This window comes from Perognathus longimembris, chromosome 2, assembly GCF_023159225.1.
Source record: "Perognathus longimembris pacificus isolate PPM17 chromosome 2, ASM2315922v1, whole genome shotgun sequence".
Lineage (NCBI taxonomy): Eukaryota > Metazoa > Chordata > Mammalia > Rodentia > Heteromyidae > Perognathus > Perognathus longimembris.
This window is the reverse complement of record NC_063162.1, coordinates 88,240,254-88,265,937: the sequence shown is the minus strand read 5'-3', so window position 1 is coordinate 88,265,937 and position 25,684 is coordinate 88,240,254. Positions and strand designations below refer to the sequence as shown.

General features: G+C 41.0%; 1 protein-coding gene across 4 annotated transcripts; it reads left to right on the top strand.

Moving 5' to 3' along the window:
- Positions 1–930: 930 nt before the first annotated feature.
- On the top strand, positions 931–22,166 carry Fam221a (family with sequence similarity 221 member A). 4 transcript variants are annotated; one of them, XM_048339680.1, is made up of 7 exons: positions 931–1,047; positions 6,308–6,481; positions 9,167–9,357; positions 10,242–10,448; positions 12,029–12,136; positions 15,392–15,468; positions 21,732–22,166. In XM_048339680.1, exons 1-7 carry the CDS (start codon positions 983–985, stop codon positions 21,798–21,800), a joined length of 891 nt encoding a protein of 296 aa, XP_048195637.1. In that variant the 5' UTR covers positions 931–982; the 3' UTR covers positions 21,801–22,166. The 4 variants fall into 4 exon arrangements, with proteins under 4 accessions (XP_048195637.1, XP_048195639.1, XP_048195636.1 ...); XM_048339682.1 differs by having other exon boundaries at positions 12,029–12,161; positions 15,396–15,468; XM_048339679.1 differs by having other exon boundaries at positions 15,389–15,468; positions 21,732–22,165.
- Positions 22,167–25,684: the final 3,518 nt, after the last annotated feature.

Below are 25,684 nucleotides of genomic sequence, written 5' to 3'. Positions count from 1 at the left end.
CCTGTAATCTTAGCTGAGATCTGAGGATAGTGGTTCAAAGTCAGCCTGGGCAAGAAAGTCTTTGAGATTATCTCCAATTAACCAGCAAAAAGCCAAAAGTAGAGCTGTGGCTCAAGTAATAGAGCGCTAGCCTTGAGTAAAAAGGCTCAGTGACAGTGCTCAGGCCCTGAGTTCAAGCCCCAGGACCAGCACACACACACACAAAGTCATGAAGAAATTTTTCAAGTGTTAAAAACAACAACAACAAGGTGGTTTGTGGCTGAAGATGTCACTGAGTGATAGGGATCTTGCCTAGTGCTCTGGGTTCCATCCCAATACTGCAAAACTTAAGTACATAGTTTCTATTTCCTTCCCCTGGAATCTGCTCTTTTCTTTGCTGTTTTCTTGCCACTCAAATTGGTCACAGCATCTGAGACTACTGATTTCCTATCATTTCCTGATAGGACTGAAAGATGAGTACTGAAGTCAGGCTAAACAACACATTCTTAGCACTGAGTTACACTGAGTTCCCCAAGATCAGTTTTCAATGACAATATTGAAAACAAGGTAAGCACGGAAGCTGGCCTCAAAGTAACCAGAACTTTCTCAAATGCTCTTATGTCTCAGCTGCGGACTTAAGTGGAAAGAGATGTACAAAGAAGCCATTTTCTATGAGTTTGTTGTATTGCTCGTCCCAAAGGGAGCGGTGATCTGTTGCGGGCTGCAAACTGCGCCCCACTAAGCCCAGGCCTGTCCGCACGCGCGCGGCAGGTTGAAGCAACACCCCCACCACCTGTCACTGGGCGTGCCCGCCCACTTGGATCTCCGCCTGGCCAATTGGGAGGCAGGAGTTAGGAGCGTGGCTTCAAGCGGGATGGGGGCGTTCCTGGGGCGTGGGTCTTACTGGGCGGAGCTTGCCGGGAGTGGGCGTGTCCTGGGTGGGGCGTTGTCTCCGCTCCTGGCGGGCTAGGGCCCGCCACCTCCTTTCAGCGTCCCGCTGACTATGGAATGGCTGAAGCTGCCTCCCGGCGGCGCGGCGGCTGTGGATGACTACCTGGAGTACCGGAGGTGAGGCGGCGGCCCGGCTCCCGGCCTACACCCCGCGGCTCCGTAGAGGCTAGCCAGCCCCGCCGGGGAAGTGTTGGGAGCGCCGGCAAGGACGGGGCAGGCGGGCGATGGGGCTCTGGGAATCGGTTCCCAGGCTGGGAGGCCTAAAACAAGCTCGAGTTTCATCGTTTTGTAATACGCACACTATTTAGTAATGAGACTTTTCCGAGACTACTTAAGAGATCTCCCCTTCTGAGAGGAAGACTTACGCCAAGGTCAATTGCCCCCGCCCCCTCCGCCCCCTTACTCTCTCCCTCTCTCTCCTGTTTTTGGTGCTAGTCTTGGGGCTGGAAATCAGGGCCAGGCTGTTGATTCCTTAGCTTTTTAAAAATTCCAACCTGGAGCTCACCATTTGAGTCACAGCTCCACTTCCAGCTTTTTGGTAGTTAATTGGAGATGAGTTTCACAGGCTTTCCAGTCAGAGTTGGAGTCGAACTGCCATCCTCAAGATCTCAGGCTCCAGGATCCAGTTGCCGCCCCTACCTCACCCCCTTTCCATTTAGGGTTATTGAAAAATAACACTATGAGTGCCCTAGTCCTATAGAATTTAGGTGACATTAATTTGCATGTTAGTTTGGTAATAGTGTAAGTCTGAACTTTGAAGGTGCTCCCAACCCTGCAGGGCTGATTTTAGAAGAAAGACCTGGTGTGATACAATTTGGAGCATTTTTGGAGCGACTCCCTTCCCAAACAGGAAACAGCCCTGGCAAAGGCTGATGCATCTGTGTTGAAGTTTTTTTTTTTTTTTTTTTTTTCCGTTTGTTATTGTTCAACCTCCATCTCCTAAGAAACGTTTTGACAGTAAGGAAACATGGGGTGAGGGGTGGGGGCATTAGGAGAAGATTGGCAGGAGGGTATGGAGTTGGGATTAGGGTAATGTGAGACCATCCTGGCATGGCCTAGAAGACCCTGGACAGAGAGATACTAGACTTAAAGATGGTAGCTGCAAACCATTCAGGGGTGTCCAGGCAGGTGAGTTTCCTGGCTGAGAATATCTAGGTGTGTCTCCTGTTTTCTCTTGCCCAGAAAATACTAGGGGCAGGCACCTAGGAAATTGTTTTTGCAAACATAAATAAAACGGAACACTTCCTTTTAAAAGAGATGATCACAAAGTAAGAAAAAAAAATAAGATAGTCAGGATCTTTATTTACATGGGATTTAAGAAAGGTGGGGACAAGCAGGCTTGTATGCCTACAAAGGTGGTGGATACAAAGGGCCCCAAAGATGAATCTCAATCAGAACAAACTGTTCTTACTTTCCCTTCATTTGGTCTTGCCTAAGAGCTTTAGAGACTATTGGGAGGAGAAGTGTAAACTCTAGTTATATAAATGTAGGAAGCTTGGACCAGTGACAAAGGCAGCACCTGGGAGCTTATTAGAAAAGCAGGATCACGGGCTCCTTTAATCTGAGCTTTTATTTAAACATTATCCTCATGGGATTCTAGAAATCCAGTGCCCTTTGAACTATACTGGTTTAGAACTTAAGTATCAATGATCTCTTACTCAGAAGATCTGCATTTATCTTATCTAGTACTAATACTTGTTGGTCTTTCTTTTTTTTTTTGCCAGTCCTGGGGCTTGGACTCAGTGCCTTAGCACTGTCCTTGGTTTCTTTTTGCTCAAGGCTAGCACTCTACCTCTTGAGCCACAGCACCACTTCTGGCTTTTTCTATATATGTGGTGCTGAGGAATCGAACCCAGGGCTTCATGTATATGAGGCAAGCACTTTTTGCCACTAGGCCATATTCCCAGCCCTACTTGTTGGTCTTGTCCCTCCCTCCCTCCCTTCCTCCCTCCCTCCCTCCCTCCCTCCCTCCCTCCCTCCCTTCCTCCCTCCCTCCCTCCCTTCCTTCTTTCCTTCCTTCCTTCTTTCCTTTGTTTCTCTCATCCTCCCCTTATTGATGATACTGGTGTTTGAACTCAGGGCCTCATACTCACATGCTTTCTGGACTTAGTGCTGGGATGGTGCTTTACCAGTTGAGCTATGCTGCAGCACAGCTTTTTGCTTGTTATTTTGGAGGTGGACTTCTTCCGTTCTTTGGCTGGTATTGAACTGAATTCATACCGTTCTCTGCCTCCTGAGTACCTAGGATTACAAGTGTGAGCGATTAGTGTTAAACAATAAAGTAAAACAGCTCAAATTTATCTCAGTCCTCCTCCCCTTTCTTAACTATTGTGTATCTAAACTGTATAAGGAAGAAAGTTGTGCTGATTTCACAGCTTCTGAATTTTTTTAAAATTCCACCTTAATTAGCTGGTTCCAAAGCATAGAAAAATATGTAGTGTACAAAAAGTATGTTGTATGCTACAAATCACATTTTTTTTTTTGCCAGTCCTGGGCCTTGGACTCAGGGCCTGAGCACTGTCCCTGGCTTCTTCTTGCTCAAGGCTAGCACTCTGCCACTTGAGCCACAGTGCCACTTCTGGCCGTTTTCTGTGTATGTGGTGCTGGGGAATCGAACCCAGGGCCTCATGTATACAAGGCAAGCACTCTTGCCACTAGGCCATATCCCCAGCCCTACAAATCACATTTTTAATGATGACTGAAAGGAGGGAATTTTCAGGGAGAAATTTCTTCCATTTTGAACTTTCTAGTTGTTTTCCATCAAAGAGGGACTCTTCCTAATTTTTTTTTTCATAGCAATAGTGAGGGTTTAATTTTTCAGCAAAATTTTGGGTTTTGAAAATAATAAGACACATGACAACTCAGTACACAGATGTCAGCTTGAACATGTTTATTTTTTTAAATTATTTTGTTGGTCCTGGGGCTTGAACTCTGGGCCTGGGCACTGTCCCTGAGCTCTTCAGCTCAAGGCTAGTGTTCTACCACTTTGAACTGCAGTGCCACTTCGGTTTTCTGGTGGTTAATTGGACATAAGAGTCTCACAGACTTTCCTGCCTGGCCTGGCTTTGAACCAAGATCCTCAGATTTCAGTCTCCTGAGTAGCCAGGATTACAGGTGTGAGCCACTGGTGCCCAGTTTGAAAAGCTCCTGGTGAGAGTTTGGGATCAGTTATGTTGTTTTCTACATTGTACCTTTAAAAAATTATATATAACTTTATTATCATAATTAAGTTGTACAGAGGTGTTACTATTTGATAAGCTAGCTAATGAGTACATTTCTTTTCTTTTTGGACAATGTAATCCCTTCGTTTGCTTTCTCCCAGTTTTCCCTCCCATTGTAGCTTTTTAAGGAGGGGGATTGCTAGTTTTAAAAGATGATATATATATATTTTTTTTCAGCCCAGTCTATCCTGCAACTTGGTAATAGAGCCTGGAACTCATTATCTCCCTGACTCAGCATCCTGAGTCTTGAGATTTACAAGTGTGTGCCACCACATCCAGCCTGGGCTCTGGCTTTTTTTTTTTGTGGGTACCTGAGTTTGAACTCAAAGCCTTATAATCACTCTGCTCTCCTGCTCACCTCCAGCCCAACATTTTGCTCCTTGTTTTGGAGATGCAGTCTCCTGGGCTTTTCTGTCTAAGCCAGCTTCCAACCTTGATCTTCTGTATCTCAGCTTCATAAGTAGTTACGATTTCAGGCATGAACCATGGGTGCCTGGGAATGCTCTCGCTTTTAATAAGAATGAATATGTTTGCTTCAGAACCACAGGAGAAATTGAGATTAGTCCTTGGTAATTGATAATCCTTGATCAGAAAAACCAAGTATTTCAAAATTACTGACTTTTAATTTTTAATGCTGTCTTCTGGGGGAGAGTAGGAGAGAAAATGCTTCTTTCCTCAACCATCTTGAGATTAGTAAGACAAAAGCTTACAAATTTAAGTTTTATGTGGATTGGAGCCTCTGGGAAAAAAGATCTAGAGAAACAGCACTCATGCTGAGATTTGATGAAGAGTAGACTGTCCTGGAGAAATAGGATTAAAGGACAAAAGAGTATGATCTAATGGTAACAAACAGGGAACTTAGTGAGGCCTGTTAGTTCAGATTCTTCTCTGTGTCTCTGTCTTTAGAGATAAGCTTGTTCCTTTCCTCCAGGTAAAGGGAGAACACCTCTGGAGTGAAGACTGGCCTCCTTCAGGGAAGAAGAATGTCGGGGGGGAGGGGTGAGAGTGGCCTTCTTGCCTTTGCCTGCCAAATTTGGGAAAGCAGGTCCCAAATTCCATCAGAAGCAGAATCTTTATTGTCATTGTGTGTAATTTGGTTATTAACATGTGTCTAAAGCAAAAGTTCAAAGTCCAAGCAGCCATTCCTTTTGATATACAAAGATGGTTTAGAATTAAGTAGTTATTTATTTTGACAGCACCAGGACTTGAATTCAGGGCCTTTTGCTTGCTGGGCTTACTTGTTCTTGGTTGGTGCTCTTATCTTTTGAGCCACACCTCCAGGCTGACTTTTTGCTGCTGATTTGCCGGGCTAGATTTACCTCCCCTGGTGCGGGGATGCTAAGCTTATTCCCTTATCAGTGCTCCCCTTTTCACCCTCTCCCCTGGGCACCTGACCAGCAGGTGGCCAAGGTGGAGCGAGGGACACGGGGTAGCCTAAGGTGCATGTGGCCGAACGAGATCCCCTTTTCCTCCCTCCTTACCCACCAAGGAAGCCAGGCGCCAGACGGATCTCGGAGACGCTTCGGAGAGCAATCCAATTTAATCGGGAGGGACTCACAGTAATATAGTAGTGATGACGAGGATTGAGCATGAGCTGGCGATAGGCTGGCGAGCTTGTCCATCCAAGAGCAGCTCCCAAGGACCTCCCTCATGGGCTAACGTCACTTCCCATAGTACCGCCCTCTGGGCAAAGCCCTCGAGAAAAGGGAGCACACGTGCTCGCTGGCACAAGGTGGGGGATGGTCTCAAAGCTACCCCTTCTGGTTCCGGACCCAGAAGGAGATAGGTGTGGCTCACTTCCACACTGCCCCAGGGCTGGGGGAAGGGTGGCATCTCGGGCACGCTCTCCTCGCCATTAAGGCCAAGATGAATCCCCAACACTGATTAACTAGAGATGGATTTTTTTCCCCCCTGGCCTGGCTTTGAATAGCCATCCTGCAGATTTCAACCTTCCAAGTAGCCAGGATTATAGGAATTTTGAGCACCTAGCATCCTGCCCTTCTTCCTGGAGCCTGCCCCCCCCCCCCCCCCCCGCCCAGTACTGGAATATGAACTCAGGGTTTCACACTTACTAGACAGGTGCTTTGAGTTTTTAGCATTCCTAACCTGGAAATATTCAAGTCTTAAGACAAAAAAATATATTTTTTTTCTTTTAGAATTGTTGGTGAGGATGATGGAGGGAAGCTATTTACTCCAGAAGAATATGAAGAATACAAAAGAAAAGTTTTACCAATTCGATTGCAGAACAGACTATTTGTGAGCTGGCAATCACCAATAGGAATGGATTGTAGATTGATTGGCCCAGAGACACGATGCTTTTGTACACATAGGTAAGATACTCTATTGCTGTTTTCTGATTGCTCAAAAATAAAAATGATGGCAAACATACCCTCCTTCTGTAAACAGTACTGATGATTTAGAAACATTTGGGTTGGGCACATGTGGCTCATGCCTGTAATTCTAGCTACTCAGAAGGCTGAGATTTAAGAATTGCAGTTTGACGCCATCCTGGGCAGGAAAATCTGTGAGACTTTTATATCCAATTAAACACCAAGAAAGCCAGAAAGCCAGAAGTGTGGCTCAAAGTGGTAGAGTGCTAGTCTTGAGCATTAAAGCTCAGGGACAGTGCCCAGGTCCAGAACTCAAGCCCCAGGACCAGCACCAAAAAAAAAAAAAAAAAAAAGAAAAGAAAAAAGAAAGAAACATTTAGAATCAGGCCTTTATATAACACAGTAGAAAATCTCAATTTTAAAAGCTATAATGAACACAGGAGGATTCTATTGTTGACGTTATCTTTAAAGTTCTAGATGAATTTCCTGTGGCAATACCCTATGTGGTTACTGTATATGATTTTGGTATACTAGATATTGTATATATGCCTACCTGATCTAGGGAAGGGAAAGAAAAATGAGGGTGTAAGATATCACAAGAAATGTATTCACTGCCTTATTATGTAACTGTACCTCCTTTGCAAAACACTTTGTCAATAAAATTTAATTAAAAAATAAAAATAAATAAAATCTATAATGAGCAAATATCTGGTCAGAACTCATCATAGTCTATTACCTTAAGCGGCACTCCTGTTAGCACTGACAAAAAAAGATATTGGTGTTCTCCCTGGCTTTACCAGGGGTCTTTCAGTTTGGCGGGGTAGCAAAGTCTTACTGGTTTACCATTGACCAAGGTAGAGGGTTAATGTTCTCAGTGCAAAGCCACTTTAATTAATTAGCTAATTTATTAATTATTATGTTGATATTGGGGCATGAACTTGGAGCCTACGTGCTGTCCTTTACCTTTTATGCTCAAGGCTGGTGCTGTACAGCTCCACTTCCAGCTTTTTGGGGGTTAGTTGGTGTTAAGAGTCTCATGAACTTTCCTGGTTTTGAACTTTGATTCTCAGATCTCAGCCTCCTGAGTAGCTAGGATTATAGGTGTGAGCCACTGGGGCCCAACCAGAACCACTTAGTTACTTGAATTGATCCACAACTACAGACAGATTTCTCCTCAAGTGTACTAATCACCCTTCATAGCTTAAGTCATTTTTGTGTTAATACCTTTCTTCTCCCCCTCTCTTCCCCTTCCTTCTCTTAATAATTTATTTATTTTTATTTACTTTTTTTTGTCAGTAGTGGGGCTTGAACTCAGGGCCTGGGTGCTGTCTCCGAGCTCCTAATCAAGGCTAGCTCTCTATCACTTTGAGAGAGCTTCATATTTTTTTTGGACAAGGTCTTACTCTGTAGCCCAGGCTGACCTAGAACTTGTGTTCCTTCTGCTGTAGCTTCCCACATGCTGGGGTTATAACCATGTACAACCTGACCTGACACTTCTTTAAACTAAAAATATAAGCACACTATTTTTGCTTTGTGTTGTACTTTAAATTTTACTTGTATCTCCCAGATGTAAAGAGCAGAAAATTCACTCTAAGGAAACCATTGACAGAGAACCACCCTGTTCCCACAGCAATTTCTGAGCTCTTTCATGAGTGACTCTTTGTATAGTTGCTATTGACAGACCTGTAGTTTGCTAGAGTTTGTTAGGCAGTTGCTAAGATGAGTAATGTTTATATAGGTGGACTATAAACTTACCTTTCAAGCTCAACTAAAAAGACTAGAAGAATGGAGGATGAGGGACATGTTGATATCTGTCAGTACGAAAGCAGGGTTTGGTCAATTTATGACTGTTTTAAAATGTATTCTTACAAAATCTTAACAAGTTTCTTATCTATGTATAATTTGTACAGTTTGGAATTGACTTTCAAAAACATAACCCAAGCCAGGTTCTGGTGGCTCACACCTATTATGCATAATTATGTGTATGTGTTGGGGGGTGCTGGTTCAAGGACTTGAACTCAGGGCTTGGGCACTGTCTCTGAGCTTTCTTGTTCAAGGCTAGTGCACTACTTCTTGAGCCAGAGCTCCACTTCTGGCTTTTTGGTGGTTCACTGGAGATAAGAGTCTCCTCAACTTTCCTGCCCAAGCTGGCTTCAAATCACAATCCTCAGGTCTTAGTCTCCTGAGTAAGTAGGATTGTAAGTGTGAGCCATTGATGCCTAGCCCTCTCCTCTTTCTTTTGTGTTGGTCCCACGGGTTGAAGTCAAAGCCTGGTTCTGTCCCTTAGCTTTATCTGCTCAAAGTTGCTGCTCTGCTGCTTGAGCCATAGTTCTACTTCTGGCTTTTTATTTTTTGTTTGTTTTGTTTTTTGCCTTGAACTCAGGGCCCTAGCACTCTCCCTGGCTTCTTTTTGCTCAAGGCTAGCACTCTACTGCTTGAGCCACAGTGCTACTTCTGCCTTTTTCTGTTTATGTGGTGCGGAGGAATCAAACCCAGGGCTTCATGCATGCTGGGCAAGCACTCTACCATTAAGCCACATTCCCAGCCTCTTGTTTTCATTTTATAAATAATTCTTAACAAAAGAACAAAAGCCAAAAAGGAAAAGAATCGTTGGCATAGGATAGAATAGGCAAGTTTTGTTAATATCTGCACTTGGTTTGTATTTCTCTCCTTTTTATATTTTAGATATAAACAACATAAAACTGACTTTGAAATGATTCCGCAGCAGCGCCCCATTCTTCTGCCCTGCCGAGTGACTGGCTGCCCGTGCCAGGCTTATCTCTATGTCCCGTTGAATGGTGCCCAGCCCATTCGCTGCAGGTGCAAACACTTTGCTGATCAGCACAGGGCTGTGCCTGGCTTTGGGTGCAATGTGTGTAAGTTATGTTTCATACCTAGACGCAGAGTGTTTAATTCCTTTATTGAATACTTAATATGTTTTGTTATCAGTTTATTGATCTGTAGGGTCAATATTCAATGACAATGTAAAATGTAATGGATACTGTTTTTCTTATGCTTGATAATCATAAGTTCAATGTCATATAAATTTTAAAAATTGAAGTGATAGTAACAGATTTTTTTCTTTTCTTTCTTTTTTTTTTTTTTTTCTTTCCAGTCTGGGGCTTGAATTCTGGCCTGAGTGCTGTTCCCGAGCCTTTGTGTTTAAGACTAGCACTTTACCACTTGAGCCACAACTCCATTTCTGGCTTTTTGTGGTTAATTGGATATAGGAGTCTTGCGGACTTTCCTGCCCCAGCTGACTTTGATGGTTAACTGGAAATAAGACTCACAAGAACATTCTTGCCCAGGCTGGCTTTGAACTGTGGTCCTCAGATCTCAGCCTTCAGAGTAGTTAGGATCACTGGTGCTTGACTGAAATATGGTTTTAAGAAAAGTTCATCTGTAGCATGGTTTCTTCGTTTTCTTTACCTGGTCCTGGCTACTGAACTGTCCATATCATACATCTCTGCTTTTAACTCAGTTTTTGTGGAGATGGATATTTCTTGGCATTCCATTGTTTAACTCAATTTCTCTTAGTTTCACTTGTTTTTTAAAAATTTTTTCTTTGACATACACTCTTGCCACTTGTGCATCTTTCAGAAGTAAGAGCATTGGCTAGGAGAGAGATCAGGGGCTGGAGGTGGTAGATCAGAACTAGAGAACCAAGATTCAACTGGCTTTTGTTGAGCTAAATATCTTAGAGTAAGCAGCTTAGTATCTGTGCTTAAAAACATTTAAGTCCCTATGCATCTTGATTCAGGTACAAAGTGTTCAGGGTTCCATAGCTGCTTCACTTGTGTGTGTGGTCAGCCTGCATATACCCATGAAACGGTGGTGGAAACCATGCAAGAAAGATTGGCTCAGGGAAAACCAGTGGGACAGGATGTTCCTTACGCATCCATGGGAGGATTAACTGGTTTCAGCTCACTGATGGAAGGCTACATGCGCTTGGATGACAGTGGTATTGGTAAGTAATGATGTATGAAATGTGAGCTTGTCAATTTATTTTGTGTGTGTATGTTTGTGTGTGTGTGTGTGTGTGTGTATGTGTGTGTATATACTGGGTTTGAACTTGGGCCTCATACTCTTGCTTAGCTTGCTTGTTCACTACTGGTGTTCTACCACTTGAGCCATGCCTCCAGTCTGGCATTTTGCTGGTTAATTAGAGATGGGATATATTTGAGTTTTCTTTGAACTTGATCTTCCAGATCTTAGCCTCAGGCATGAGCCATTGGTGCCCAGCTTGAGACAGGATCTTACTGTGTAGTCTAGACTAGCCTGCCCTTAAATTGTTAATTCTCTTGTCTTTGCCTCCCAAATGCTGGGGTTACAAGTGTGTATTGCCATAGCCAATCTACCATATGGTTACTGTGTGCTCACAGTAGCAGGGCCTTATATTTAATGCTTTTTAGCCATCATGTTGTTCAGAAAATATTTCTTCCCTTGATTTTTATTTGAAGCTGGGAGACCAGTGGCTCACACCTGTAATCGTACCTACTCAAGAGGCTGAGATCTGAGGATCACAGTTGGAAGCCAGCTAGGGCAAGAAAGTCTATGATAATCCAATTAATCAGCAAAAAGCCAGATGTGGAGCTATGGATCATGTTGTAGAGCATTAGCCTAAAGCAAAAAAGCTTTGGGACAGGGCCCAGGCTCTGAGTTTAAGCCCCAGGAACAGAACAAAAACCTACAAAAGACAATTGCCTCCCATTTGCCATGTTGGGAATTGAATGTAGGGCAAGCTCTTTGCTATGTCCCCAGCCCTGGAGTTTTTCTTCCTGCCCCCACTGTTAGAATTCATTTGTTCTCCATGCAAATCAGTGATCAAATGCTAGAGCAGGCAAAGAGGACACAATCCATGATGTTACATTCACCAGCACTGGAGGTGTTTTTTTTGGTCAGTCCTGGGGCTTGGACTCAGGGCCTGAGCACTGTCCCTGGCTTCTTTTTGCTCAAGGCTAGCACTCTGCCACTTGAGCCACAGCGCCACTTCTGGCCATTTTTCTGTATATGTGGTGCTGGGGAATCGAACCCAGGGCCTCATGTATATGAGGCAGGCACTCTTGCCACTAGGCCATATCCCCAGCCCTGGAGGTGTTTTTTTTTTCTTCTTTTTCTTTTTCTTTTTTGCCAGTCCTGGGGCTTGGACTCAGAGCCTGAGCACTGTCCCTGGCTTCTTTTTGCTCAAGGCTAGCACTCTACCACTTGAGCCACAGTGCCACTTCCAGCATTTTCTGTTTATGTGGTGCTGAGGAATCGAACCCAGGGCTTCGTGCATGCTAGGCAAACACTGTACTGCTAAGCCACATTCCCAGCCCAGCACTTGGATTTTAAAGTAGCATCTTCCTGAGTAGTCCAGGTTGGTCTTGAACTCATGATTCTTCTCCCTCTTTTCCTACATGTAGAGATTATAAGGTATTCATTACTGCACTGCACCTGGGTAAAGATTTCTTTTTCATACAAAGGATTGGACTAATGATTCTGCTTTATTTAATATTGTCTGCATCTTTGTAGATAGAGCTCATTTTCCTTTTCATTTGTTCCTAGGTCCACCCTCAGCTGAAATTTTAGACTCTCCGATTACCGCCATGGACCACCCCTTTCTAAAAGCATTTCAAGCACCATCTTATTTGTCTCCAGAAACAATAACAAATGGTAAAGAAGTGGGAATGAGAAATAGGTTTGGATGTAGTAAGACCATAGAACTTTGATTTGTCTTTAGGCTTCTTTCTTTTTTCTATTACTACAATTTGACTCCAAGTTACCTGTCATTTGACTTTCTTTTACATTACCACTACTAAAAGGCAAACAGTTTCATTTTGTTTGCTAATGCTGAAAATTAGGAGGATTCTGATAATTCTGTAACAACAGGTTTGAAATCCTGGCTCATGTTGTTCTGGTATTTGAATAAGAGGACCTTTTCCTGGACTAATTGCCTAGATCCTTTGGGTTTTCCCCATGATACATAATCCAGTGTAACCATAGGTTGGAGCATTTTATCATCTATAAATAAAAAGCAAATAAAATTCATTTCAATTTATTGAAAGGAGAATAAATACACAGAAGAGGGGAATTAAAAGGTTTTTTCCCCTTTTGTTAGTGCTGGGATTTAACCTAGGCAAGTTCTCTGTCACTGAGCTACATTTCCAACCCTGAACTTAGAAATTATATGATTTATTAGGTACCTAATATTTTATTTATTTATTATTATTTTTTTGTGCTGGTCCTGGGGCTTGAACTTAGGACCTGACTGCTGTCCATGAGCTTTTTTACTTAAGGCTAGAGCTTTACCACTTGAGGCATAGCTCCATTTCCAAGCTTTTGGTATTTAATAGGAGAGAAGAGTCAGTCTATCTATCTATCTATCTATCTATCTGTTGCTTGTGGAGCCTCAGGGCCTGGCTCTGTCCCTGATGTTTTTGTGGTGCAAAGCTAGTACTCTACCACTTTGAACTATAATGCCATTTCCAGTTTTCTGATGGCTGATTGGAGATAAGAGTCTTAAGAACTTTCCTGCCCTGGCTGGCTTCGAACCATGATCCTCAGATCTCAGCCTCCTGAGTAGCTAGGATTACAGGCATGAGCCACTGGTGCATGTGTGGCTTCTATTTAATATTTTAAATGGAAATTTCCTTTGACTTATTTGTATTTTCATATACTCACATTCTTTAAAAAAGATTAAGGCTGTGTACAATAATTATAATGAAGTAATGATAAAATACAGATTGAAATAAAAGCTGAAGCCCTCTCACCTCAATTGTAGCAACCTTCAAGATTGATATAATTGGTTCATTAAATTTCAGGTTTTACTTAGTATAGTACTATCTGTGGCATTGGACAGGTGCATTCATTCAATACTGAATGTGTTCCTCAGTACTACAGATGTTAGACCAACATTGAATTTTCTTTTTTTGTGTGTGTGCCAGTATTGGGACTTGAACTCAGGGTCTTGGGCTCTTGTTTGGCTTTTTAATTGTGGCTGGTGCTCTGTCACTTGAGACATGACTCTACTTGCAGCTTCTTGCTGGTTAGCTGGAAATAAGAGTCTTGTGGATTATTCTACTCAGGCTGTCTCTAGACTGCAATATTTAGGTCTCAGCCTCCTGAGTAGCTAGGATCACAGGCATGAGCTGCTGGTATGTCTGGTACCAACACTGATTTTTTTTTTTTTTTGGTTATTGTTTGCCAGTTTTGGCGCTTGAACTAAGACTTTGGGCACTGTCCCTGAGCTTTTTCACTTAACAAAACACTCGACTCACTTGAACTATAGCTCTACCTCAGTTTTTTTGGGATTAATAAGAGATTCATAGTCTTTGGCCTAGGCTGGGATTGAATCATGATCTTCAGCCTCCTGTAGTCTAGGATTATAGGCATGAGCCACCAATGCCCGACTTCAACACTGAATTTTAAAGAAGAGTCAGCTACCATTGATACTTCACTGGCCCAGGTCCTCCAGAGTTCCTTTTTTTTTGTAGTTTTTTTTTTTTAAAGCAATTCCACCAAATGGTTCTTGTTTGGTGTAGTCACCTCTAATCAGAGTTGCTTTAGAATTCAACCCCATGGAGGTGACTGTAAGAGGCACACCTCAAATCGTCCAATCCGGTTCAGGGATAGACACAGAGTATCCAAGTATGGATATTCCTCACCTGTTCTAAGCAGTATTTCTTCTTTTATTTTTTCTCAACAAGGTTTTTGTTAAAGATCATCAACAGTATGGTTGTACTCTGCAGTAGTAGCTATCTGGAGTTAGGTGCTTTTACCTTAATATCCTAGGCTGAGGGTGAGTTTAAATACTTTGAAAATTAAAACAGATATTCAGATTGCTGTCCTGCTTTGGAAATGAAAGGACCCAAGGAAGACACCTACACCAATGATAATTTTTTTTAACCTACCTAGAAAACTAGATTTTCCTTACTAAAGCAAGTTAAAACTTCTTTTAACACACAAATTAGTGCTCAAGTAATTTTATAAAAGCAACACTATGAAAGATAGTTAAAATTATTTTAGGTATGGAAAATTTCAAAGCAAATAGTATTAATAATCTGGTTACTACACAACGCCATATGTAGTAAAGCCTCAGTAATGTATACTGCTATGCATTATCTCATAAAGAATAACATGGATTTCGAGTTAGAGAACATAGTAAATAGTGGGAAAAGTGAAATACACTCTTATCTGTAGCTGTGTGGTGTTATTTAACACAAGCCAGTTCATTTGGAGAATATTTGCCACTGAAGTTTCTTTTTCTTTTAAGTAAGATAGATGTAAGATATAAGAATAGATGTAAGAGGGGCTGGGGATATGTCCTAGTGGCAAGAGTGCCTGCCTCATATACATGAGGCCCTGGGTTCGATTCCCCAGCACCACATATACAGAAAATGGCCAGAAGTGGCGCTGGGGCTCAAGTGGCAGAGTGCTAGCCTTGAGCAAAAAGAAGCCAGGGACAGTGCTCAGGCCCAGAGTCCAAGCCCCAGGACTGGCCAAAAAAAAAAAAAAAATAGATGTAAGATATAATAGGCCATTTCAGCCATTTCTTTGTTGTTGTTGGTGGTGATTGTAGGGCTTGAACTCAGGGCCTGGGAACTGTCCCTAAGCTTTTCTGCTCAAGGCTAGCACTCTACCACTTTGGGCCGCAACTTCACTTCTGGTTTTCTGGTGGTTAATTGGAGATAAGAGTCTCCCAGACTTTCCTGCTCAGGCTGGCTTTGAACCATCATTCTCAGCCTCCTGAGTAGCTAGGATTACAGATGTGAACCACCAGAGCCCAGCAATTTAAGCCGCTTCTGGTTACAATAAAACATTTTCACCTGGCAGGGGAGTCTTTTTCTTTCTGTGAGTACATGTGTTTAATTTTGGGGGACTATGTAATAATATAAATATATGAATTGGATTTTTTTTTCATGTTAGTAGGTAGTAGTCAGATTTCTTCTTTAAGGAGACCTGGAGAAGATGATATGGCTTTCTTTGAAAGACGATACCAGGAAAGGGTAAGTATTTGGGAAATCTACTTTCATGAAGCATTTATTTGAAGCATAGACACAGTAGCAAGATTATATTTGAATGTATAACATCATTTCAAATAATTTGTAAAGGTTTTATTTTATAGTTAGTGTTAGGACTTTAGGCTTTCTTTGGATAATTTAAATAACAGGAGTAATGAAAATATGATATGTAATAATACTGGTCAACTTGCTAAAATCATAAACATTGAATATACAAGTTAATCAGTATATAACCATAAACTATCAGTATATTTGTAGCACTTTTTTATTTTAAAATATGTTACTGTCAGTTGGGAGAGGGGATGGAGAGAAGCTGGTTAATGAGTATGAGAGTAGGTTGGCTAAGAGGAATAACTACTTAAATTTTGTAGCACATAAAGGTAACTATGGCTGACAAGAATTAATTATATATTTCAAAATATCTAGTAGGATTTTCAATGTTCCTAACAAAGACATAATAAATGTTTGAGAAGATGGACATTACCTATTATATACATGTACGAAATATCACACAGTTTCTCATTGATACGTAATATATATAGATATGCAATATACTTATGTACCTATATATTATATTTTTATTTTTAATGGACATGTAATTATATATGTGAATATGTAATTATGTAATATACATACACACATATACATATGTATAATTATGTATATATATATATATTACATGCCAGTTAAAAAAATATATCCTAAATCCACAAAAGATTGTCAACTGAAGGGAGACTGTATTTTCAGCTATTAATGTGTATTATTTATGTTTAGGGGCTTTTTTGATATTATAAACTAAAAATTATCCAATAGCTTTTAAGAAAGAGATCACTTAACAAAACATAGCTTAACAATTTCTAGGGCTCATTACCTAGTCTTGACCTGTTTACAGTGTTCACTAATGGACAGTTCAAAAGTTCTACACCAGAATGTAAACACATGGAGATAAGCTTAGGATTTTATTCCTTTTGGTGTTTTCCCCTACGCTTAGTATAGTGCCTTTGGTATTAAAATTTTTCAATAAATATATAACTATTTGAAAATTGAAAAAAATGAACACATTTGATATTTGCTTTCATAGATGTCAACTCCTTACAGTTTTAAACTTAAACTTTTTCTGGGTTCCAGTGGCTCATGCCTGAAATCCTAGCTACTCAGGAGGCTGAGATCTGAGGATCACGGTTCAAAGCCAGAATGGGCAGGAAAGTCTTTGAGACTCCTATCTCCAATTAACCACCAGAAAACCAGAAGTGGCACTGTGGCTCAAGTGGTAGAGTGCTAGCCTTAAGCTCAAGAGCTCAGGAACAGCAGCCAGGCCCAGAGTTCACACCCTAGGACAGAAACAAAACAAAACAAAACAAAACCCAAAACAAAAAACCTACTTGATCTTTTGATATGTTTTAATTGTAATGTTTCATAGTAATCATCATATTTTTTTACTTTTGCTTTTTTTGAGCTTTTACTTTTGCTTTTTTGCTAGATGAAACAATATTGGCATACAGAAGTAGAAGAATAGATGTTTTAGTCATTTGGCTGAAAGTGCTTTCTTTAGACTTATTTATTTATGCATTTATTTTTTGTCAGTTATAGTGTTTGAATTGAGGGCTGGGTTCTCTCTTTGAGCTTTTATTTATTTATTTATTTTCCCTTTAAAAATTGTTTAAAAATTTTTTTTTACAGTTTCATATGTTAGGCCATGGGTACATTTCTTGTACACCTTGAGCTTTTATGCCCAAGGCTAGTGCTATTCCACTTTGAGCCTCAGCTCCACTTTTTATTTTATTTTAAGGTGGCTAATTGGAGATAAGAGTCTTACAGACTTTCCTGCCCTACTGGCTTTGAACCACAATGGTCAGATCTCAGCCTCCTGAGTAGGGAGGATTACAGGTGTGAGCCACCAAGCACCCTGCTTTAGGGTTATTGTATAGTTGTGGGTAGTGTTGTCTCGACAACTAAGTAACAAACTCTTCAAGAGTCATGACCTACTTTCGCTTTTTGTTGTATCTGCTACCATTTCTTAGACAAGAGTTCACCAAGATATGGGAAAAGACATTAAATAACCTTACCATTTAAGAATGGAGGAAAACAGTAGAAGACACTGGGCTCATGCCTCGTAATCCTAGATATTCAAGAGGCTGAGATCTGAGGATCATAGTTCAAAGCCAGCCCGGGCAGAAAGTCTGTGGGACCCTTATTTCCAATCAACTACCAAAAAGCTGGAAGTGGAGCCATGGTTCAAGTGGTAGAATGCTGGCCTTGAGGCAAAAGCTCAGGGACAATGCTTAGGCCAGAGTTCAAGCTCCAGGATGGGGGCACGAGCACGCGCACGCCCCGCCCCCCCCCCAGAACAGAATAGAACAAACAGACTAGCTTGGCTTCCCTGATGAGTTTTGAGAAGAGGGGGCAGTCCTAAGCACAGCTGAAAACTAAAGTAGACAGTAAAATGTTTGCAATGATAGAAGCTTCCTGTATCTGTACTGTTATTTACCATATGTGGCTCTATAAGTTTAAATTTAAATAAAATTAACATTTAAAATGTATTCTTTCTAGCTATGACTCAAGGGCTCGGTAACCACAGGTGGCTAGTAGCTTCCTTTTGGGACAGATACAAACCTTTTTTATCTTTTGGAAAATTTGAACCTAAACGTATTTTAGTTTGTACAAATACTATAATCTGGGTGGCTTTTTATTTTTCCTGGATGGCTTTTAAACGATAAAAATTATTTTTTATAGTTTTAGGGACTAAGAAGGCTTATCGAGGTACCTGCAGATTCAGTGTTGGGTGAGGGCTGCCTCTGGCCCAGAGATGATGATGCCTTTTTGTTTGTGTTCTCCCAGGCTGGCAGAGGCAGGGCAGCTCTCTGAGAGGACACTGCTAATATTCATGAGGGTTCTTTCCACATGTCCTGGTCACCGTCCAAAATCCCAACCTCCTACTGTCATCCCGTTTGAGATGAAGAGTCAGCAAATTAACTTGGGGATTCTAGAAAGGGGAAAGACATAGTAGGAGTACCTCTGAGAGGTGAAATGGTTGGAGTGAAAACTAGAGGCATTTTTACATGCTAGTGTTAGTGTTCCTGGGTTTTGGAACTTCTGTTCCCTCCTCTAGATTCCTGAGCAGTGTCGACTATTGAAAACATGCAGTGGTATTTGCTTGTGGGAAGATAATGAGCAGAGTTCTTTATGAATGGTTTCAAGGGTATATCTGGCCTGTTCTGTTTGCTTATAAGTAAACCTGGAATTTAGTTTTATGGAATCTCGTTTATAGCTCCAGCCTGTGTGATTTATGGACTTACGAGACAGCTTATAAACTCTACAATCTGTATGAGTAATGACGTATAAAAACTGAGAAGCTGAAATCTAAACCATTTCGTCTTCTTTTTTTTTTTTTTTTGGCCAGTCCTGGGCCTTGAACACAGGGCCTGAGCACTGTCCCTGGCTTCTTTTTGCTCAAGGCTAGCACTCTGCCACTTGAGCCACAGTCAGTGCCACTTCTGGACATTTTCTATATATGTGGTGCTGAGGAATCGAACCCAGGCCTTCATGTATACAAAGCAAGCACTCTTGCCACTAGGCCATATTCCCAGCCCCCTAAACCATTTCTTTCAGGCTGACATGTTCCATGATTTTTGTTAGTACTTGTCTTTTACTCCAAAATCATTGAGGGAAAGGGGATGATTTGGAGTGTGTCTGATGGCTCAGGGCCTCTTTCAAGAGCTATGTGGTTATCTGGGTTTTGTTTCTATGCTTTTTGCTAATCATTGGTAGCTTTTCTGTGGGGAAGAATCTGATGATTAGTGTAAGTTGGCTTCGACAAGAGAATCCTTTGTGGTATGGTTTACAAACGACTTTTAGATTTTTTAGAAAGTTATTTTTTTTGTTGTCTTTTGAGATAGGTATGAGTGTGTGTGTGTGTGTGTGCGCGTGTGTGTGCGCGCGTGTGCGCACACGCCAGTCCTGGAGTTTGAAACTCAGGGGCTAGGCTTCTTTTGCTCACAGCCAGCGTGCTACCACATGAGTCACAGCTCCAGTTTTCTGGTGGTTAGTTGGAGATAAGAGTCTCACAGACTTTCCTGCCTGGGCTGGCTTCTCCTGTCTGGGCTGGCTTAGGACCACAATCCTCAAATATCAGCCTCTTGAGTAGCTAGGATGACAAGCCTGAGCCACCAGAGCCTGGCTCAAAGCTTCTTCTTTTTACCAGTTCTAATTATTTTCTTCTGCTATGAGGATGCTTGGTCTCTTTTCTCTAAGAAAGGAGAATTTTATTAAGAAAACAAGTATCAAAAGACTGCTAGAGGTAAGGTATTTTGTTCATGCCAGGAAATTAGAAAAAAAAAAAAAAAAGGAAGGTAAAGGGGAGAAAAAGGAAGAGAAGGGAACACCTTTGCCCATAGAACTCTAGATGGATAAATGAATGTATTTGCTAGTTCCTGTCATCCATCTATGTATGTATGTATGTATGTATGTATGTATGTATGTATGTATGTATGTGTGTGCGTATCTATCTATCTTCTGTTTTTGGAACAGGATCTTATTATGTAATCCAGGCTGTGTATGAACTCATAATCTTCCTGCCTTATGTTCCTGAGTGCTGGGATTGCAGATGTGCATCACTGCCCAGTTTTGTGAAGTACTACTTCACAAATGAGCAAATGTTGCTTTTGCTTATGTTTGTTCTTTAGCAGGTTTTCAGTTACTCTAAATCTAATAATTGGCCTTAAATGAGAGAGAAAAGGGACCAGCATTTGTAATCCTAGGCCCTTATTAAGTGCTTAGATCTTTATATGTATTATCTTATTTATACCTTCAGAACAATCCTGAGAGGTAGCCATTGCTGTGGTGCTTTTTGGTTTTCTTTTTTTTTAATAAATGAGAATGTTTTTAAAATGCTTGATAAATGGAAGAGTATCAAATACTTGTTTTTTTTGTTTTGTTTTGGTCAGTCGTGGGGCTTGAACTAGGGGCATGGGTATTGTCCCTGAGCTCTTTTGTTCAAGGCTAGCACTCTACCACTTTGAGCCACAGCACCACTTCCTGTTTTATGGTGGTTAATTGGAGATAAGAGTCCCACAGACTTTCCTGCCTTGGCTGGCTTTGAATCCTGATCCTAACATCTCAGCTTCCTGAGTAGATAGGATTATAGGCATGAGCCATGGACACCTGGCTTCAAATAGTTTTCTGTCTGACTCTCAAATCTATCTTTGAATTAGAATAGGGGTTTTTGTGGAAGTCCTTCAGATGAACTGTGGACTGATACAGTATGTGAGAGACCTGAGTGCATGGTATGAATGAAGTTGCCAACTAAGTCTTAAGACAACAACTAGAGAGAGGGAAGAAACAGAGGTTTCACTTAGTCTGATTTTATTATTGCAAATTTATCACTTGCAATTTGATAAGATGGTATAAACTGTTTGTACCAGGTCCCTTCTTGTTTTTCCCTTTCTTCTTCCTTTCCTCCCTTCTCCTCTCTCCCTCTCTTCCTTCTCCTTCTGCTCCTTTAAAAAACACAGTTTTTCTGATTAGAGGCAGGTGTTGTACCATCTGACTCTTTACCTCAGAAAGCAAGAGGCCCTGTTTTCAGTTGGGCATGCCCTTCATTTTCTATCTCCTAGTTTTGTGTGGCCAAGGCAGTGGTGTTGCCCCTGTAAACAGGTATGTGTGAGTGGTGGAAAATATGAAGCAGGAGGGCTTTGAGGTCTCAGGGGTGCTTGTTGGATCCCTTGGGAAAGGTTTATGTGCATCCACAAGGTTAGACGGCTGCAGGTAGGGTATTTACACTTATTTGTCTTAATTAGAGTGGAGAACAAGACCTTTACAAAGAAAACTGTGGGAATGTGGAAACCAGAATTAGAGGAAAGCATCTTTAAAGCAGTCTATAATCCAGCAACAATCCAGTTGCATTGATTGTGTTCTGTAACTGTGTAGGGAATGTGCATAAGCTGAATGAATACCTATCCTTTGAAGCATTTAAAATTGTTTTGTAGTGAGAGTTCAAATTATGTCATTTTCTCAAAAGCAATGTTCATTTACATATTTCTTTCATTAAAATGCTTCTGTACAGTTAAAATCAAACCAGTAAAATGCAACTCTGCCCCTTTAATGATCAGATTTTTGGCTTTAGCATTTAGCAGCTTAACTCTTGGCATGGTTATGGTAAATAAGGCATGAATGCAAACAAGGTATGTGGAAGCTTTTTTCTTTAGAATGCTTTACAAGTTATTATGTCAATAAATGTTTTCAATTTACAGATAAAATTGGAAAAGGCCCTTAAGAAGAAAGGAAAGGCTCCATTGCCATCAACTAAAAAGCTTTCATGAAGTCTATTGGAAAAATTTAAACCATCACCCAGACATATCTTTTTCATGTTTATTTAAATAGAGTAATACAAATTATTTTCTCTCAAATTATTTTGCTTGTCTTACTGTGTGAAATATATCTTGCTGAATGTTTTCTTCATTTATTGAAATAATGTTAAACTACCTTATTTTATCAAAATCATGGTTTACTACTTTACATGTACTTTTTTGGATTTTTGGTGCTGGTCCTGAACACAGGAACTGGGTGTTCTTCCTGAGCTGCTTTTTTTTTTTTTTTTTTTTGCATAAGGCTAACACTCTATCACTTGAGCCATAGCTCCGCTTCTGGCTTTTTGGGTGGTTAATTAGGGATAAGAGTCTCATGGACTTTTCTGCTTAGGCTAGCTTTGAACCATGATCCTCAGATCTTGGCCTCCTAAGAATCTAGGATTACAGGCATAAGCCACAGGTGCATGATCTTTACATGTACTGCATGTAAAGGACTTTACAGGTCCTGCTTTATAGTCCAGGATCCTTCTGTCCTCAGGCTTCTGAGGGTTTTTTATTTTTTATTCTTAAAAAAAGAGACCTTCTGTCTCTTAACAAGTAAGGTTATTTTTTTAATGAATCAAGCCCTGGAAGTACTGCAAGTATTTTTAGACTATCATCATTTCATTTTTTTTAGGCTCTTGAAAAATTAAACATAAGCTGGGAGCTGGTGGTTTATGCCTGTATTCCTAGCTACTCAGGAGGCTGAGATCCAAGGATTGTGGTTTGAAGCCAGCCCAGCAGAAAAGTCCCCATGAGACTCTTATTTCCAGTTAACCACTCCAAAACTGGAAATGGTGCTGTGGCTCAAGTGGCAGAATGCTAGCCCTGTGTACAAAGAGGGTAAGGAACAGCACCTAGGCCCTGAGTTCAAGCCCTACCACTGACACAAATCAATCAATATATTATGATGGTATTTAAACAAATGTGTAAGGGCTACATTTTCATTCGAGATAGTATGCTAAAATGATTAAGTTTTTACTTCCCAAGCTTTGGAATGTTGATTTATGTAAATAAAAACCCTTCTTTAAAATTATACATCTATTCTCTAACAGTATCCATGGATTGTTTTTTACATTGTGTCATAAACTATATATTGCTTATAATTGCTTTGGACACCTTTTGTGAGTCCCATAAATACTCTATGCCACCTTTGCATTCCAGTACTGCTGTAAAACACTTCCAAGCAGGCTTCTGACAACTTCACATGGAAGCTATTTGGTGCTGCCTTGTCTTGGGGTTATGTCACAGCTTTCCTCCACAGATATTCTCTGACACCATAGTTTGGGAGGCCTGCTTTAATCCCTCTGCCTCATATATTGGCAACCCAAAGATAAGGAGGGGGGCACTAATGACCCACCCTTGAGTAATGGGAGATGGAAGCCAATATATAAATGCTCCCCCATTCCATCTCCTGTTTAGGCAGTGCTGAGATGCATCTCATAAGCCTCCTCAGGAAATCCTGAACAACACAATAATACATTCTTACCTTAGCATTCTTTCTTTCCTTTTCCAGTCTTCCATCCCCCATTTACCAGATGGTCACCCCAGGTTCCTTCCCAAATAAATTACTTATATGTGAATATTTGTCTTAGATTTTTCTTTTGGATGGGGGAACAGTTGGTGCTAGAGATGGTTTTAGGAAGCAGATATTAAGAATGGCGTAATGTGACTGAATCAATTACATGGCAGTAGGTATGGATGAAGTGCAAGTGAAAGCTGAAGTGTTAGGCAAGGCAACATCTCTGTGTCACTACAGTAGAATGAGACCAGTGTGAATCATAAAGATTGAAATGGTGGTTATCTTATGCTACTGCTCTGGAAGGAAATGACCATAGATTTAGGTTAACTGCTTTACTCAGGATATGCTGTGAGAGCCATAGTTGCTCCAGAGCCCTTTAAGGAAAATTCACTTTCTGCAACTGCAGGGTTGACTGTGCTGTTGATATAGTTCAAGTATGAGAATAAGGGTGACGAGGCTGGAAAGGAAACTGAATATATAGCCTTGATTGTCTTCTCCAACCAAGTAAGCATGTTGACAGGAAAAGAATAGAACTCCAAGTCAGGGGCTGTGGAGAACCTAAGAATCTTGAATCCTTGAGTTTCTTTGAACTTCTGAGCTGGCAGAAGCACCTCTCCATTTAACAGAGGAGAACAGCCTGCCCTTGCCTATCCCACAAAGGCTTCAAGGCAGTAGCAGCACAGTGACATTTGTCTTCCATGACTTACCCCTGCTAACACTCACTGATTCCAAACTAATAACAAGCTTTCAGCATACCTTATAGGAGAAATATAGTCCTGATTCTAAATAGATTATACTCTGAATGAAATGCCAATTTTAGTCAAAGTGTATTGGTTGGAATCCAGGAAATATGTCTGGGATAGATCTTGAGGGTGATGTATCAATGCGTAGGGTTGGGGAAGACTGCAGAGCTTCATAGGATAGTATTAGGGGATTTCATGCATCATTTAATGCTTGGACTGGGATATCTAGATATGGTCTTAACAGATCATGAGGAGGGCATAAAACACAGGGGATATGCTAGATGTTATTTGGCATAGAAAAGGGTCAGAAAAACTAGGGATGTGAGAATGTTAGAATAGATTGTTTGAGACTGGAAAAGCTAGCCAATTGTGTTTTCCCTGGGAAGGCCTAGATGGTACATAATTAAGATGATAAGGTATGTCATGGTTGAGAATATTCTAGAAACTTAGAGTAGTTGGTAGTGGTTGATGTGACCTCTACAAGGTAGAATAGATGATAGAAGATGCTACCATTCTACTGTAGTATCAATGTAGTTTGATGATGGGGATGTATATATCTTGAAGGCCAGGTTGTGAAACTTAACTGTATGAAGCTCCTTGGACATCATTAACTTACTGAGTGCCAAGACATATGTCTGAATAAATTTAAGTTCATGATATGCTCACATAGAAGTGTAGCTGATTAAGACGTCTGTCCCCACCTTACCCCTGAAAAAAAATGAAAGAAGCAAGACTTGAGAATTGGCAAGTACAAGCCTGACATTAATTATGGCAGTGAAAAATCAGTTTTTCATTAGTTTTCACATCCAGGAAACTAGAAAAATTCAGGTCAAGACCCTTCGTTGGAAGGGAGAACCTAGATCTACTTAGGAAGAATCTTCAAATACATTTGAATAATATCCCTGCTCTTTGATCCTTCCTCATGGCAGCAAGTGTTTACCATAATTTACCAGGGTAAGGGTAATGATGCAGTAGCCAAAGAGAATACTCAGAATTTTCAACCAACGACACCAGGTCTGTATCAACATGGTTTCTGAAGGACAGACACATCATTAAGTTTACAGAGTGGCTTTTCTTGAGGGCACAGGGGCAGGGGACAGTGGGGGTGAGAGTTGAACTCAGGGTGTTTTGCTAAGAAGGTACTCTACATCTTGAGCCTTGCTTCTAGCCTCTTTTGCCTTTGTTATTTTTCAAATAGGGTCTTTCATGGATGCCTTGCCAGGCTGGACTACTGTCTGTCCATTTACACTTCTCACATAGCTTGGATTGTAATGGGAATAGATACCTAAATATGTTCACAACTCAATAACCAGGATGCTTTTAGTTAGAGTTTTAAAAAGAAGTTTTTCTTTTTTACTCACTTATCTCTCCTTTCCTCCTCCCCTATCCTCATGGGAGGGGATTGAGAATGTCTTTTTATCTTACTGATCATAGAAGTGAAAGAATCCATTCAGGACAGCAATACAAACTCTGGAAACTAACACCAGCACATCAAAAAATAAGTGGAATTAAGGCCACCATCTGATCTAAAGTCATACCTCAGCATACACATCTAGAAGTCCATGCTCCTGAGCTTTCCATAAAAACTTCCA

Excerpts from the sequence above, each read along its gene's own strand:
- Fam221a (XM_048339682.1), top strand. The coding sequence starts at position 983 with ATGGAATGGCTGAAGCTGCCTCCCGGCGGCGCGGCGGCTGTGGATGAC. Across the intron at positions 1,048-6,307 it reads GACTACCTGGAGTACCGGAG|AATTGTTGGTGAGGATGATG; the intron begins GTGAGGCGGCGG and ends TTTTTCTTTTAG. Across the intron at positions 6,482-9,166 it reads CGATGCTTTTGTACACATAG|ATATAAACAACATAAAACTG; the intron begins GTAAGATACTCT and ends TTTATATTTTAG.